We start from the raw sequence: 15,000 nt of genomic DNA, 5'->3' as shown, positions 1-15,000 counted from the left end.
CTAAAAAAACCCTAGCACACTTAAAAAATTATTTCCCCTTTATTTCCATCTAGAAAAAACACAGAGAGAGAGAGAGAGAGAGAGAGAGAGAGAGAGAGAGAGAGAGAGAGAGAGAGAGAGAGAGAGAGAGAGAGAGAGAGTCAGTCCTTGTTAATTAATAAGTTTACTTCCTCAATAGCCAGGATGCAAGTGTTTTATCAGTGTAGTGACATGATGATTAATGATAATGAGGGCAAATGAATTACGTGAAGGGGACGAGAGACCCCCTCATTGCTCAGAGAAGGACGTGTGGGTTGGGTTGCCTGCAGGATGGCCCCTCCCCCCGGGAGATTTCTCAGGCTCTGATTGGCTGTTTACGTTTCCCTTGATTGTATGTCCCCGCCCCTATACTCCTCGATGATTGGCTGTCCATTACTCATTACCTCCTTTTGTTTGCAGGTCTGGGGTCGGGAGCCCGGTCGTAGGCGGGGCGCTGGACTGCAAGGTGACAAACGGGGTATCCGAGGGCGTGTCTGGGGCGGCGCCCGTAGAAGGACTTCTGTTTGTGGGCGGTACCGAAGTTGTCAAGCGGGAGCCAGAGGACCTGACTCGGCGAGCCGTTAGTCCCGCCGACCGCGGCGCACTGTGCGATAAACGTCGAGCCCTCCTGCCGCAGCCACTACCCCCCAGTGACTCTCCACCCGCTCTGGCATCCGCCCCTGACCTCAAGGACGAACTGGATCACCACGTCATCAAGGAGGAGCTGGAACACCACGGGCTGAAAGTGGAGTCGGGGGACCGGCCTCGTGCTAACCATACGCTTGTGATTCAGGCGCCCCTCGACTCAGCCGATAAAATGAGTGCCGGGAGTTATCTGGGCGGGTTCTCGGCTCCCTCTCCGCAGTCGAGTTACGAACATGTCTCTCCCTATTTGTCGCCTTCTTCACAGACATACTCCACGAGCACTTCGCCGGCGGTGCGAGGCTCCCCCGCAGTGTACACAGTGACAGATCCTTACTATCGGGAGTATTACCCGTCCAGTGAACCCCAGTACACAGTGCGCCAGGAGTACTCCAGCGCCGACACGGGCTTCGTGGAGCGATACATTAGACCTCCCTACAAAACCAATGGCGTTTCCAGCACCCTCACCGTCGATCTGCCCTCTCCTGCAGATTCAGGAATCTCTGCGGATGCCGTCACCCCCGCGAGATCAGCCAGTCATCACTCAGGTAAGTCAGAGATATGCTCGGGTAGACCCTTGAGAAATAGTCCTTAATCCCTCGTCTGTCTTCTTTTTTCAACTCGTAGCGATTACTATAACAACTGCTTCAGTGTTAATATTTTTTTTTATGATTATAAATAGACCTACATATGGACGTTAAACAGGCATAATGTGTTTTATTATCGTTGTATGAGGAACTATATCGGAAGTAAAATGTGTTGAAATATTGTGGTATGTGCGTGCTTCACTTATAGGGCTTCAGTGACTGTGGAGTCTTGAACAAAGATATCAGATTATGTAATAAATGACACGTGGAAAGATATTTAACCCTTGCATGATTATAGTTTTCATCATGAGAAAATTAATATCGGGATGAAACGGTTAAGGAGACAGTGAACCGGTAGACTTTCAAGTGACACCAAGAAAGAAATAAAAAGAACAAATCAGTGACAAGTGTTGAAATTTCTCCAAAGTCTCTATTAAGATTTTTATGTTCTGCGCGAGATTAAAATACCAGGAGAGCGACCGTGAAGAAGAACGTCAATGGATTGATATCTGTTGTGTCGTTGAAGTCACCAGGAGACTCTATGATGAATTTCAGTGCGCAGGTTCGGAGGAAAATTCCGAACTGAATGATTATTGTATTCATCCCATCTCGTTCATTGATTTCTTGTGTTTATTTACTCCACGGTGCATACCTGCGATGTTGAATGTTAGCACTCAGAGTAGGTGACCTTGAATATGCATAGAATGCAGAAATTATTAAAAGGAATGTGCAAGATATATACATAGCTTTTAATCTGTTTCTAAAGTGCAATATGAAGTATAAGGAATTGAACCGAATCATACCTCTGTGTTTATCTCAGTTCCCATAAAGTTATAAAGAATCCGTGTGACCTATGAAATATGTGAATGAATGCGAGTAATGTGAAAACTTCAACAGCGAATGCTTATGCTTTCGTAGTTGTCAATGGACGTGTGTATTTATGTTGCCATTTGCATTTATGCAATCTGAGACACGCCTGTTATTTGTGTTTTCATGTGCCGTTTGATGCAGTGAAAGAAATATAAAAGGTTTATAATGCACCCGATAGAATGTTGATTCAAAGCTCTAAATACCTCAAGTTATAAACATTCTTAGAATATAAAGCAAAATATGTCGGGAAGTTGTATATTGACTAAAGTCATTTTGGCATCCAGTGCACAGAGATCGGAGTAAATAGTCTTCTTTTTCAAGCCTAGAGAAACGAAGGTCATTTTCTAGTTGTTTAATAGTGAAAAGTAAATTAAACTACATAATTTATTAATTGTTGTAGCAAAAAAAATGTATTTCACCAGACCTTGTTATAGCTACACCGTGTCACCCTACGTCAGGTTAGTTTTCATTCATGAGGGAAAAAAAAAAAAGGGAAGGAAGAAGAACTGTGCAGTTATATCCCTTCTGTCGTGGCCTAGGGGCTCTCGTGACCCGCGCCTCCCGCCACCTGTCACAAGTTGCCCTCCTACGCCCACAAGAAGAGGGACGAGGGTGGGGTTGGAAGGGGAAGGTGGAGGGTGGGAGGATGTTGGTCAAGAAGAAGAAGAGGAAGAAGAAGAAGAATCGTATTAGGATATTTACTTAAAGGCCATCGAATATGCTTTGCTCTTATTTAAATAAAAAAAAAGGATTATGTGATATAGAAAGTATATTGTGAACATCTGCAGTCATGACGCAATAAAAAAAAAAAAATAATTACAAGACGGCCTTGCAATGACGCGGTAATTACGAATACTTGTGGTAATGTACTGACATGTTGCTTGAAAGCTCGTGAATGAGTAAGAGTTTTTTTATTTTTATTTTTTTACTTTTTTTTTCTAATGTGAAATATGAAAGTGCTTTTTTTATATGTTCTTTAATTTATGGATTTGGATAATGGTGAAACATACGGTACAATGAGTCAAGAAAAATGTCAAATAGTCTGATGTCAAAATTTGCTGTTTTATGGAATGTAGGTGATGGGGTTGAAATGTGAAAGCTGTTTGATAACAGCACATTAGTATTTCTTATTTGTGTTAATACCGGAATTAATTGAAAAAAAGTAGCACTATAAGGAAAGTGACGTTGGGAATATTATTTTTAAAGCAATTAAGAAAAACAGTGAAATACAGTACAATTAATAAATATGTGAACTAAAGCATGAAGTTTTAAATCAAGTATTTCTGGCATCATGAAGAAAAATTACAAGAATTGAAAGATAAACGGATTATCACGAATCATATTAATGGTAAATTCTTTTTATTGTTACAATTATTTGAAGTTTTGCAAATGCCAACATACATCTATCCCTCATCTTCAACGTGAAACAGGAACCATGCCTTTAAAAGCTAATCGTCTGGCTTCGTGTGAATACAGTAAATCATCATGAATGGAAGGGGATTTTGGAAAGTGTATTTGGCAGTGATGAATATGTGAAGTGGCGTAGCTCTTCATTTTTCATTTTACATGGGACGTGGAAGCTAGTGTATAACATCCGGGTTGGTGTATATATATATATATATATATATATATATATATATATATATATATATATATATATATATATATATATATATATACACATATACATACATATATATATATATATATATATATATATATATACATATATATATATATATATATATGTATGTATATGTATATATATATATATATATATATATATATATATATATATATATATATATATATATATATATATATATATATATATACACACACACACACACAATTAATGGCATACAAGAGCAGTTGGAGATATGAGGTTGTGAGCGAATTATTTAATGTTTATCTCACAAATTACTGTTGTTGTAGTGTTTTTCGTTCTGGAAAGAAAAGCAAAGTTGAGGTATATTTCTATAGAAGTGAAAGAAGCATTTATTTAGGCAAACTTTATTTGGAAATCTGTGACCACACTTGATAAGAAAACCTGTGAACAAACTGGGGGAGAAAATCTGTGAATAAACAGGGTAAGGAAATGGGTGAAGAGAGTTAGTGAGGAAATCTATGAACAAAGTTGATAAGGATATCTGTGAACAAACGGTGAAGAAATCTGTGAACAAACTTTGTGAAGAAATCTGTGAACAAACTGGGTTATAAAATCTGTGAATAAACGTGGTAAGGGAATAAGTGAGTGAACTTGGTAAGGAAATCTGTAAATAAACTTGATGAGGAAGTTTGTGAACAAACGTAGTAAGGAAATCTGTAAAGAAAAAAAAACGTAGTGAAAAGTGTGTGAACGAACTTTGTGAAGAAATTTATGATTAAACTTGATGAGAAAATCTGCGAAAAAATTTTGTGTGGAAATGTGTGCACAAACTTGGTAAGGAAACCCGTTATTAAACTGATGATTGAATTATGTGGACGAACTTAGTGGAGTAAAACTTAATGGAGTACTCTATGAATAAAATTGATGAGAAAATCTGTGAAGGAAATTAATTACGAAATCTGTAAACAAACTTGTGGAAATCTGTGAAGGTAATTTATTACGAAATCTGTAAACAAACTTGTGAAAATCTGTGAAGGAAATTAATTACGAATTCTGTAAACAAACTTGAGAAAATCTGTGAAAGAATTTTATTACGAAATCTGTTAACAAATTTGAGAAAATCTGTTAAGGAAATTAATTACGAAATCTGTAACCGAACTTGATAAGGATATATATGAACGAACTTTATGACGTCCAATAGGGACGAATATTTTTCCACATAAACTTTTCTAACAAACAGCTTATAGTTTTTCATAAAGCGCTTATATATCACGAAATAAGAGATGTCATTGTGGTAAAAAAAATATGATATTCAATTTCGTGTTAAAAGTAATTACCTGGTGAAATGATGGTGGCAGATATTAGGAGTTTTTAAACTACGATACTAAAATTACCTCCTTTCCAAACTTGTCTAAGGAAAATGTATTAGTTCTTCAAAGGAAAAATGAGGGTCATGTAACATATAAGGTCATTAGAGAGCTAGAAGACGGAAAGAATAAGTTTTCGGACCCAAAAAAGTTAAAGGTGAAGAAGGTGAATTAAGCAACGCTATAAATAGCTTTAATAATAATGATAATAGTTTCGATAACTATTTCCTCCAAAAAAATTATTATGGCAAATTTTCCTATTGATTTTCAAAGTTTCATCAAAAAAGATATTTGAATTTACATTATGGTGAACAACTTCATCTCGTAAACAATTGTTGTTGATGGGAACATTACAACATAGTACATTTTAAATGTTTTGATGTCAACATTACGAAGTAGTACATTTCTCAAAATAATTCAGTATGGATGATTGAAAATTGCACATATGCATCTATGAGATTTATTTTCTTAGTCATCAATCTTCATTAGTTCTGAATTTTTGATGACAGTACATAGTAAAATGTTTCACTACTATAAAGCCAAATAAAATAAGTATAACTACACTATATATATATATATATATATATATATATATATATATATATATATATATATATATATATATATATATATATATATATACATATATATATATATAGTGTGTGTGTGTGCGTATGTAAAAATAGATATTTGCAGTCTGCATGCATATGTTAGTTGTGTTTCTGTGTCAGAAGTTAGAAAATCTTAACACCAGTATATATTTTCTTCTACTTAATATATATGTGTATATATATATATATATATATATATATATATATATATATATATATATATACATATAATTTATATACATATGCATATGCATATATACACATACACAACCTGATACAAAAATCAAAAGACTTTTATTTAGATGTGAAAGATTGTATTATTATTATTATTATTATTATTATTATTATTATTATTATTATTATTATTATTATTATTATTATTATTATTATCTATAATACTTACAACATAAATAATTCCTTTTTTGATAAACATATCGTAACAAAATACTCAAAACATTTATCTTGCCAATGAATCAAACTTTAAAAAAAAAAAAAAAAAAAATAACAGACCTCACTTGCCAAAATCAATATTAATTCTTCCGATAAACCGACTGGTCATTGTTTGCACGGAATCACAGTTAGTTTCTCATGAATGGAAGAATACATTTATTTTCTATTTAAAGTTAGATCCAGCAGTATTATATAACTCCGTTTCTTGTTACTAAGCAATTAAGTTCGCAGGTTCATATTAATAATGGCAAGTAAATAGAGCAAATTGTGGTACATACATGTAGCCAATTAATTCCCAAAGGTCTTTAACAAGTTTTCTTTTTGTTTTATAAACAAAAACATTTTACTATGTACTGTGTAGTCGTTTTCAGTTCGAAATCGTATTTCTTATGATAAATCTAATATAATAATAATTTAAATAAGATTGACAATAAATGTAATATTAGTGATAATGAGTATGCTATTAAAAGATCACTCATTTGGTTTATATTCTGGTTATCATTCAATTATTATTAGATATATATATATATATATATATATATATATATATATATATATATATATATATATAATGTATGTATATATATACACACATAAATATATATATATATATATGTGTGTGTGTGTATATATATATATATATATATATATATATATATATATATATATATATATATATATATATATATATATATATAAACATACATGGTTTTAAGTGTTTTCATACAATTAATGTATCTATAGATACGTATGGTGCGTTTGTATTTAAGTTTTTCTTCCAATTTGTAGACCAGAAATATCAGAGGATTTGATAGACTATTTGTAAACATGAAAATTAACAAGTGATGTATTTTTGATATTTTAATGAAAGTAATTTTTTAATGTATAAAACTCGTGTTTTTCGCAACTTAAAAAAATACTCCAAATATCGTGTTTTTAAAGATAAGGTATACATGAATATACTAATTTCCCCTATTATGTTTATTTCGTTTTAAACGCATTTACTAACTATATATATATTTATATATATATGTATGTATGTATGTATGTATGTATATATATATACACAGTATATATATATATATATATATATATATATATATATATATATATATATATATATATACACAGTATATATATATAGATAGATAGACAGACAGATAGATAGATAGATAGATAGATGGATAGATAAGTGAACACACAGATATATATTGATATGATATTGTATCTAGGACACAGTATCACCAACGCAACATTGTATATTGTCAGTGCGTATCATAAAGGCCTAAGTGTTTTGCAACATTACATATGGTGCAGCATATGCGGTTTCATAAAGTATTTCCACGTGTTACCGACAGACAAATATAGGAAGGCGAAGAAAGTTTTATATTGAATCGTGTTTTTCTCCCTTTTTTTTCCATTTCATTTTTCTGTTTATTTAAGGCTAGAATAGGACATTAGGAGTAATCATTAATGGTATTTTGTGTATTTCAATGTATTGACGATGTATACTGTTTATGTATTACGTAATTAAGAAATTATTCGGTTTTATTGTAGTTCAATGTATTGACACTGTATACTGTTTATACACTATTTAATTCATGTACTACAGTAATTTATCTAAATTACTTGATCCTGTAACTGATCCATTTATTCAGTATGTATTTTGCGAAACACTGCTTCAGTAATTACAAATGTATATAGTTCTGCCTATGTCAATTATGCAAATTTTCATACAAATATATATGCTAAATTTCAAAATATTTAAGAAAGTGATAACTGCTGGACGCCTGGTTTCGTAATGTTTGTTTTGTATTCACGTTTCAAAAGTGTATCGAAATATACAACTTATTTATGTAAAACGGAGGGATTGCAATAGCTGTAAAATAACTTTGTTCTTTGTGTATGTTCGTTTTCTAGTTGTGGTTATAATTGTGATAAACTTAGCACGGTTAAATTCTATTTAAGACTCTCTCTCTCTCTCTCTCTCTCTCTCTCTCTCTCTCTCTCTCTCTCTCCTCTCTCTCTCTCTCTCTCTCTCTCTCTCTCTCTCTCTCTCTGTATGTGATTTTGTTATCGATGCATGTATATTTCTCGAATGTGTTTATTATTTTCGTTGTTTCTGGAATCTTTATTATTATTATTATTATTATTATTTGATTCAATTGTTGTTGTTGTAATTGTGTCGGTTATTATGGATGTTATTTTTTTTTAATTTTCATTATTTTCGTTATTTCTGGTACCTTTATTATTATTATTATTATTATTATTATTATTATTATTATTATTATTATTATTATTTGATTCAATTGTTGTTGTTGTATTTGTTGTCGTCTTTATGGCGGTTATTATTGGTGTTTAGCCAGCATTCAGAATGAACCGAGAATTGCCCTCTGCGAAATTGATCTTCAGTCAGGTGTGAACAGGGGAAAGTTACATGTAAAAATTTACGACGCAAAATGTTAATGAGGAAAAATACACATCGGAAAATGTCCAAAGTTGAAGGCCCGAGCCATCACGTTTGCATTTGAATGCGAAAATAATACGTCTCGTGGAAGATATTCAAATTTAATACAGAAGTGAAGCCTCTATGCCCAACTGAAGATAACTACTCGGCGGAGAGAGGAAAAAGACCGGTGTGTTTTACTTGACATAATGGATAGCATTAAGGAAAAGGGTGTATTTTGTAAAGGAAAATGTGTATTTTGTGTGTTACTGGACTTCAGTACACCCAAAGATACTTGGTAATTGAATGATAAATAACAAAATGGTTTTGACTGAGGAAAAATCAGAAGATTTTTTAGCAATTTGTATTTTTCCGGACGTCCATGATAATTCTATCTATTTACCAAGGCATTTCCTCCAATTTTGGGGGGTAGCCGACATCAAACAAATGAACAAAAGGGGACCTTTCCTTTCTACGCTCCTCCCAGCCTGACGAGAGATTCAGGCAAGAGAAAATTTGAGGTTTTGTTTTTTTATGACGCTATGGATATGTCAAAGAGAAATTGGGAAACTAATTTCAGCTTAATTACCTGATTCAAGGAAGAAAATTGGGTGTTATTTGAATTGAGGGATTTAATGACCAAAATAGTTATTTAAATTGACTGCCTCGATTACAAAAATAAATTTTCTTAATTCTTTATTTCTAATCAAATGCTCCGTTATATCAGCTGGTTCCCTATACTCACAAAGCCTATTTTTTCATTCCTGTTAATTGATTCAGGTCACAAAAAGCTGAATTTCAACTGGATTGACTGATTACGTGACAAAGAGGGAATCTCAGTTGAATCTCAGCTGAATTACAAAAAAATGGAATCCACGTGAGATAACTGATTCAGGTGACTGAAGGTGAATCGAAACTGGATAAACTGATTACGTGATAAAGAGGGAATCTCAGCTGAATTAAAAAAGAATAATGGAATCCATGCCAGTTAACTGATTCAGGTCACAAAAGCTGAATCGAAACTGGATTGACTGATTAAGTGATAAAGAGGGAATCTTAGTTGAATCTAGGCTGAATTACAAGAAATAGAATCCACGCGTGTTAACTGATTCAGTTGACAAAAGTTGAATCGGGACTGGATAGACCGATTAATTGTCAAGAGGGAACTTCAGTTGAATTCTAGCTGAATTGTGAAAATTGGAATCCACGCGAGTTAACTGATTCAGGGCGCAAAAACTGAATCGCAACTGGATAGACTGATTACGTAACAAAGAGGGAACCTCAGTAGAATCTCAGCTGAATTGCAAAAATTCGAATCCACGTGAGTTTACTGATTCAGGTCACAAAAGTTGAATCGCAACTCGATAGACTGCGCTTGTTATGATAAGATAGAGCTTGTTTTATCCAACTTTCTGATTAAGAAATTACTTATAATTGAGCAATATCTTTTCTTTGCATAATATCAGATTCGTATATGTATATTTTTATTGTTTCACTTATTAGTGGGAGTAATTTTCAATAATAAATTTTAATCCCACCTCTAAAGAAGAGAAAAAACTTACTTCGAGCTGTCAAAACAACAGATAGACAATTTATTTATGAGTAGATAACGCCACATCACGCACTGTACCTTAATGCTGGGGTCGATAGCAGCTGCTACATGTATAATAATAATAATAATAATAATTATTATTATTATTATTATTATTATTATTATTATTATTATTATTATTATTATTATTATTATTAGCCAAGCTACAACCCTAGTTGGAAAAGCAAAATGCTATAAGAACATGGGCTCCAACAGGGAAAAATAGCCCAGTGAGGAAAGGAAACAAGGAAATAAATAAACGATATGAGAAAAAAATTAACAATAAAATATTTTAAAAAGAGTAACAACATCAAAACAGATATGTCATATATAAACTGAAAAAAGACGTTTGTCAGCCTATTCAACAATGCAGTCGAAATAAAACCGTTTGCAAGCAAGCAGTAATACGGTATCAAACGCTGGATGAGAGTGCTTGTGATCACGCAAAAGCTAAAAGCTCAAAGGGTATGATTTGGGGATATTTGATAACGACATTCCAACCAGGATTTAAACTTTTAAGGTTATTACCTTAGTTTGAGATATTTTGTATGGTTTCAAGGCAATCTTTTAAGACATTTCTAAGGTAATTTTAGTTTTACGAAATTCCTAGTTTCAAATTTAAGGAAATTGGAAAAGTTTCAAGGTAATCTAAGGTAAAAAGCAGCAGCATCTAAGGTAATGGTCACATGCGGAAGTTTAAACCCTGGTTCCAACAAATTTATTCAATACAAATATGTTTCTCATATTCTAAACGCCGAGTCATTAAAGACTTTGATATTAATTTTCTTCTTTTATTAGATATAGAACATCTGCACTGTTAAAAAAAACTGTAATTTTAATCAGAAATTCTCCGTAAAAATATGCTGTTCTCAGCCGTATTTCAGAAAAATACAGGCGACCGTAAATTTTACCCTACTTTGTTATCTTTTACGGGTTGGTGACCGTAATATCACCCCTTCACGTCAATATATCCATTTTTGAAATGGTAAATGCCTGGCAATGTTTATTCCAGGATTTTTACCTTTTTATATATGGCCAATTTTTAACAGTGTAGATATATTTGTTAGAAATATTTTCTATCTAAATTTGATATCCTGTAAACGGCGTCCCAACAAATTTATCCACTAAAAGTTTCTCATATTCTAAACGCCGAGACATTGAAGATTTTTTTTTTTTGCTTGTATTTTATAGAATAATGAGCCTCCAGATATATCTTTTAAATATATATTCCACCTAAAATGCCGAGTACCTATAAATATATTATTGGATTTTTTTTTAATATTATAGCGATGTATTTTTTAGAAGTTTTTCCACCTTCTAAACACCGAGCACCTAAAGAAATTTTTATATTTTTTTTTTCATTATAGAGATATATTTCTTAGTAGTGTTTTCTACCTTCTAAACGCTGCGCCCTAAAGAAATTATTGAAGTTTTTATCATGGAAATATATTTCTTAGAAATGTTTTCCACTTTCTAAACTCTGAGCACCAAAAGAAGTTGTTTAGTTTTTTATAATGAAAATATCTTTCTTAAAAGTGTTTTCCACATTCTAAACGCTGATCCCTAAAGAAATCATATACAGTAGAAATATATTTATTAAAAGTGTTTTCCACCTTTTAAAAACCGAGCACCAAAATAAATTATTGAATTTTATTCATTTTAGAGATACATTTCACAGAAGTGTTTTCCACCTTCTAAGCGCTGATCCCTGAATAAATTATTTAACTTTTTATTATCATAAAGGATGCCGATCCTGCAGAGATATCCTGTGGAAGTGTATCTCATCCTATGAACAGCCCAGCCGTCAAAGATATCCCTTTTGGCCACGCCGTTCCTCATCTTATAAGCGGCCAGATATCATCTGTGTGTAAATTGATTCTTTGTGTGGCGGTGTTTTTAAGGGCAAGGGTCTGGAAACACCGCAAAATAAAGTAGCGGATTCTTCTTGCCCATTGCAAACTCGTAAAATACGTGCAGTCAGCCGTAGTGGAGTTTTTTTTTTTATTGCTCTCTCTCTCTCTCTCTCTCTCTCTCTCTCACACAGTCATAGTAGCGTTTTTATTCATCTCTCTCTCTCTCTCTCTCTCTCTCTCTCTCTCTCTCTCTCTCTCTCTCTCTCTCTCACAGTCATAGTAGCGTTTTTATTCATCTCTCTCTCTCTCTCTCTCTCTCTCTCTCTCTCTCTCTCTCTCTCTCTCTCACACAGTCATAGTAGCGTTTTTATTCATCTCTCTCTCTCTCTCTCTCTCTCTCTCTCTCTCTCTCTCTCTCATAGTAGCGTTTTTATTCATCTCTCTCTCTCTCTCTCTCTCTCACAAGTGTATAAAAATTACTCTCTCTCTCTCTCTCTCTCTCTCTCTCTCTCTCCTCTCTCTCTCTCTCTCTCTCTCTTTCAAAAATACGAGTAGTCAGTCAAAGTAGCGTTTTTATCCATCTCTCTCTCTCTCTCTCTCTCTCTCTCTGACTGCTATTCCGGTACATGATATACGCGTCGTTACTAATGAAAATGCGGTATAATTACAGTGGTTAAGTCGTAATTCATATTTTTATCTTTCGCCTTTTCCTGAAGACTGATCCAATGCGAAGTAAATCTCGATTAAAACGGAGGCAATATTGACGAGAGACTTTAAAGATATTGGATGAGAATCTCTCTCTCTCTCTCTCTCTCTCTCTCTCTCTCTCTCTCTCTCTCTCTCTCTCTCTCTCTTAAATAAATAAAAAAACAATAATATTTACTTTTGCAATAAATAAAAATGGGGTCAATATCTCCTTTAAAATTTATTATCATTTTTAGTATTATTATTTTTATTATTATTCTTATCATCATCATCATCATCATCATCATCATCATTAATGCTGTAACTTTCTTTCCTCTTATAAGGCTGGCTCGTTACATGACTCAATTAAACAATATGAAATAATAGTTGGAGAAAAACTTTTCCGAAACATTTTCATTTTGATTTCCCTTAAACTCAGTTGTTGCTTTTATTTCTCTAAAACTCTATAATAGTTTTGATTTCCCTTAATCTCAATAACTGTTTTGATTTCGCTTAAACAATTATTGTTTTGATTTCCCTTGAACTCAATAATTGTTGTAGTAGCCCTTAAACTCAATAATTGTCTTGATTTCCCTTAAACACTAATTAATTTGATTCCCCTTAAACTCAATAATTATTTTGATTTCCCCTATACTCAATAATTATTTTGATTTCCCCTATACTCAATAATTATTTTGATTTCCCTTAAATTCAATCATTGTTTTGATTTCCCCTAAACTCAATAATTGTTTTGATTTTCCTTAAACTCAATAATTGTTTTGATTCCCTTAAAAAGTTATTTTTTTATTCCCCTTAAACTCAATAAGTGTTTTGATTTCCCTTAAACTCAATGTTTTGATTTCGTGATCCCTGTCAACTCACCTCGAAAAAGATTAGTCCCAAAACAAGTTCGGAAGCTCTGGAAAAGTAAGTTCTTTGAATAAAAAAGGAGGGGGTTGAGTAAAAACTTGTTTATTTGAATAAGGTAAGAATTTTCTTATTCAAAGAATGGGAGATATTTGGAATGTTGTTTCAAATGATCCGGTAATGTGGGTTTTTTTTTTTTAACTTTTTGTGTCGCTCCATTCGAAGGATTAGCGAGAAAAGAAGTTCTGGGCTTTTGAAAAGAGAGCAAAAAGATGGGATAAAAAAGATGTGGTCAGTTTTTTTTTTTTATTAAAAAAGATATTTGCTATGTTATTGAAGGTCGATTTTACAGGTGAGCGTTTTGAATAGGAAATATAAGTGGTTTTGATGTTGTTACCGATATTTTTGATGATGTATTGACTTATCAGATAAAAACAAAATTGATCGAATTTATTTTGTCTCTCACGGGTTGAAAAACATAAAAAACATATATTTCAACTCGAAGGAAACAGTCAATTACGTTAGTTGAATAGTTCTTAAATCTATTTGATAATCAATCATTGGAAACAATTTTCTAAAATGTGTATGCGAATTTAATTATCCATATACTGTATTCTTTTGCGATTTTACTTATCTATATACTATATTCTTTAGCGAATTTACTTATATACTATATTTTTCTGCGAATTTACTTATCTATATACCATATTCTTTTGCAAATTTATTTATCTATAACTATATTCTTTTGCGAATTTACTTATCTATATACTATATCCTTTGGAAATTTACTTATCTGCATACTATATTCTTTAGCGAATTTACTTATCTATATACTCTGTTCTTTTGTGAATTTACTTATCTATATACTATATCCTTTGGAAATTTACTTATCTGCATACTATATTCTTTAGCGAATTTACTTATCTATATACTATATCCTTTGGAAATTTACTTATCTGCATACTATATTCTTTAGCGAATTTACTTATCTATATACTCTGTTCTTTTGTGAATTTACTTATCTATATACTATATCCTTTGGAAATTTACTTATCTGCATACTATATTCTTTAGCGAATTTACTTATCTATATACTCTGTTCTTTTGCGAATTTACTTATCTATATACTATATCCTTTGGAAATTTACTTATCTGCATACTATATTCTTTAGCGAATTTACTTATCTATATACTCTGTTCTTTTGCGAATTTACTTTACATAGTATATTCTTTAGCAAATTTACTTATCTATATACTATATTCTTTTGCGAATTTACTTTATATAGTATATTCTTTAGCAAATTTACTTATCTATATACTATATTCTTTTGCGAATTTACCTATCTATATACCATATCCTTTTGCGAATTTACCTATCTATATACTATATTCTCTTGCGAATTCA

General features: G+C 32.2%; 1 protein-coding gene across 1 annotated transcript in view; it reads left to right on the top strand.

Annotated features, from left to right (window-relative positions):
• The first annotated feature begins 226 nt into the window (after positions 1-226).
• Positions 227-15,000, top strand: part of grh (grainy head) — a 189,535-nt gene continuing 174,761 nt past the window's right edge. Inside the window, 3 exon segments of the mRNA XM_068391552.1 lie at positions 227-288; positions 439-1,180; positions 1,182-1,208. Coding sequence (XP_068247653.1) covers positions 227-288; positions 439-1,180; positions 1,182-1,208 — 831 coding nt within the window.

Source organism: Palaemon carinicauda, chromosome 18 (genome assembly GCF_036898095.1).
Source record: "Palaemon carinicauda isolate YSFRI2023 chromosome 18, ASM3689809v2, whole genome shotgun sequence".
In the NCBI taxonomy this organism is placed as follows: domain Eukaryota; kingdom Metazoa; phylum Arthropoda; class Malacostraca; order Decapoda; family Palaemonidae; genus Palaemon; species Palaemon carinicauda.
This window is presented reverse-complemented; position numbering and strand designations above follow the sequence as displayed.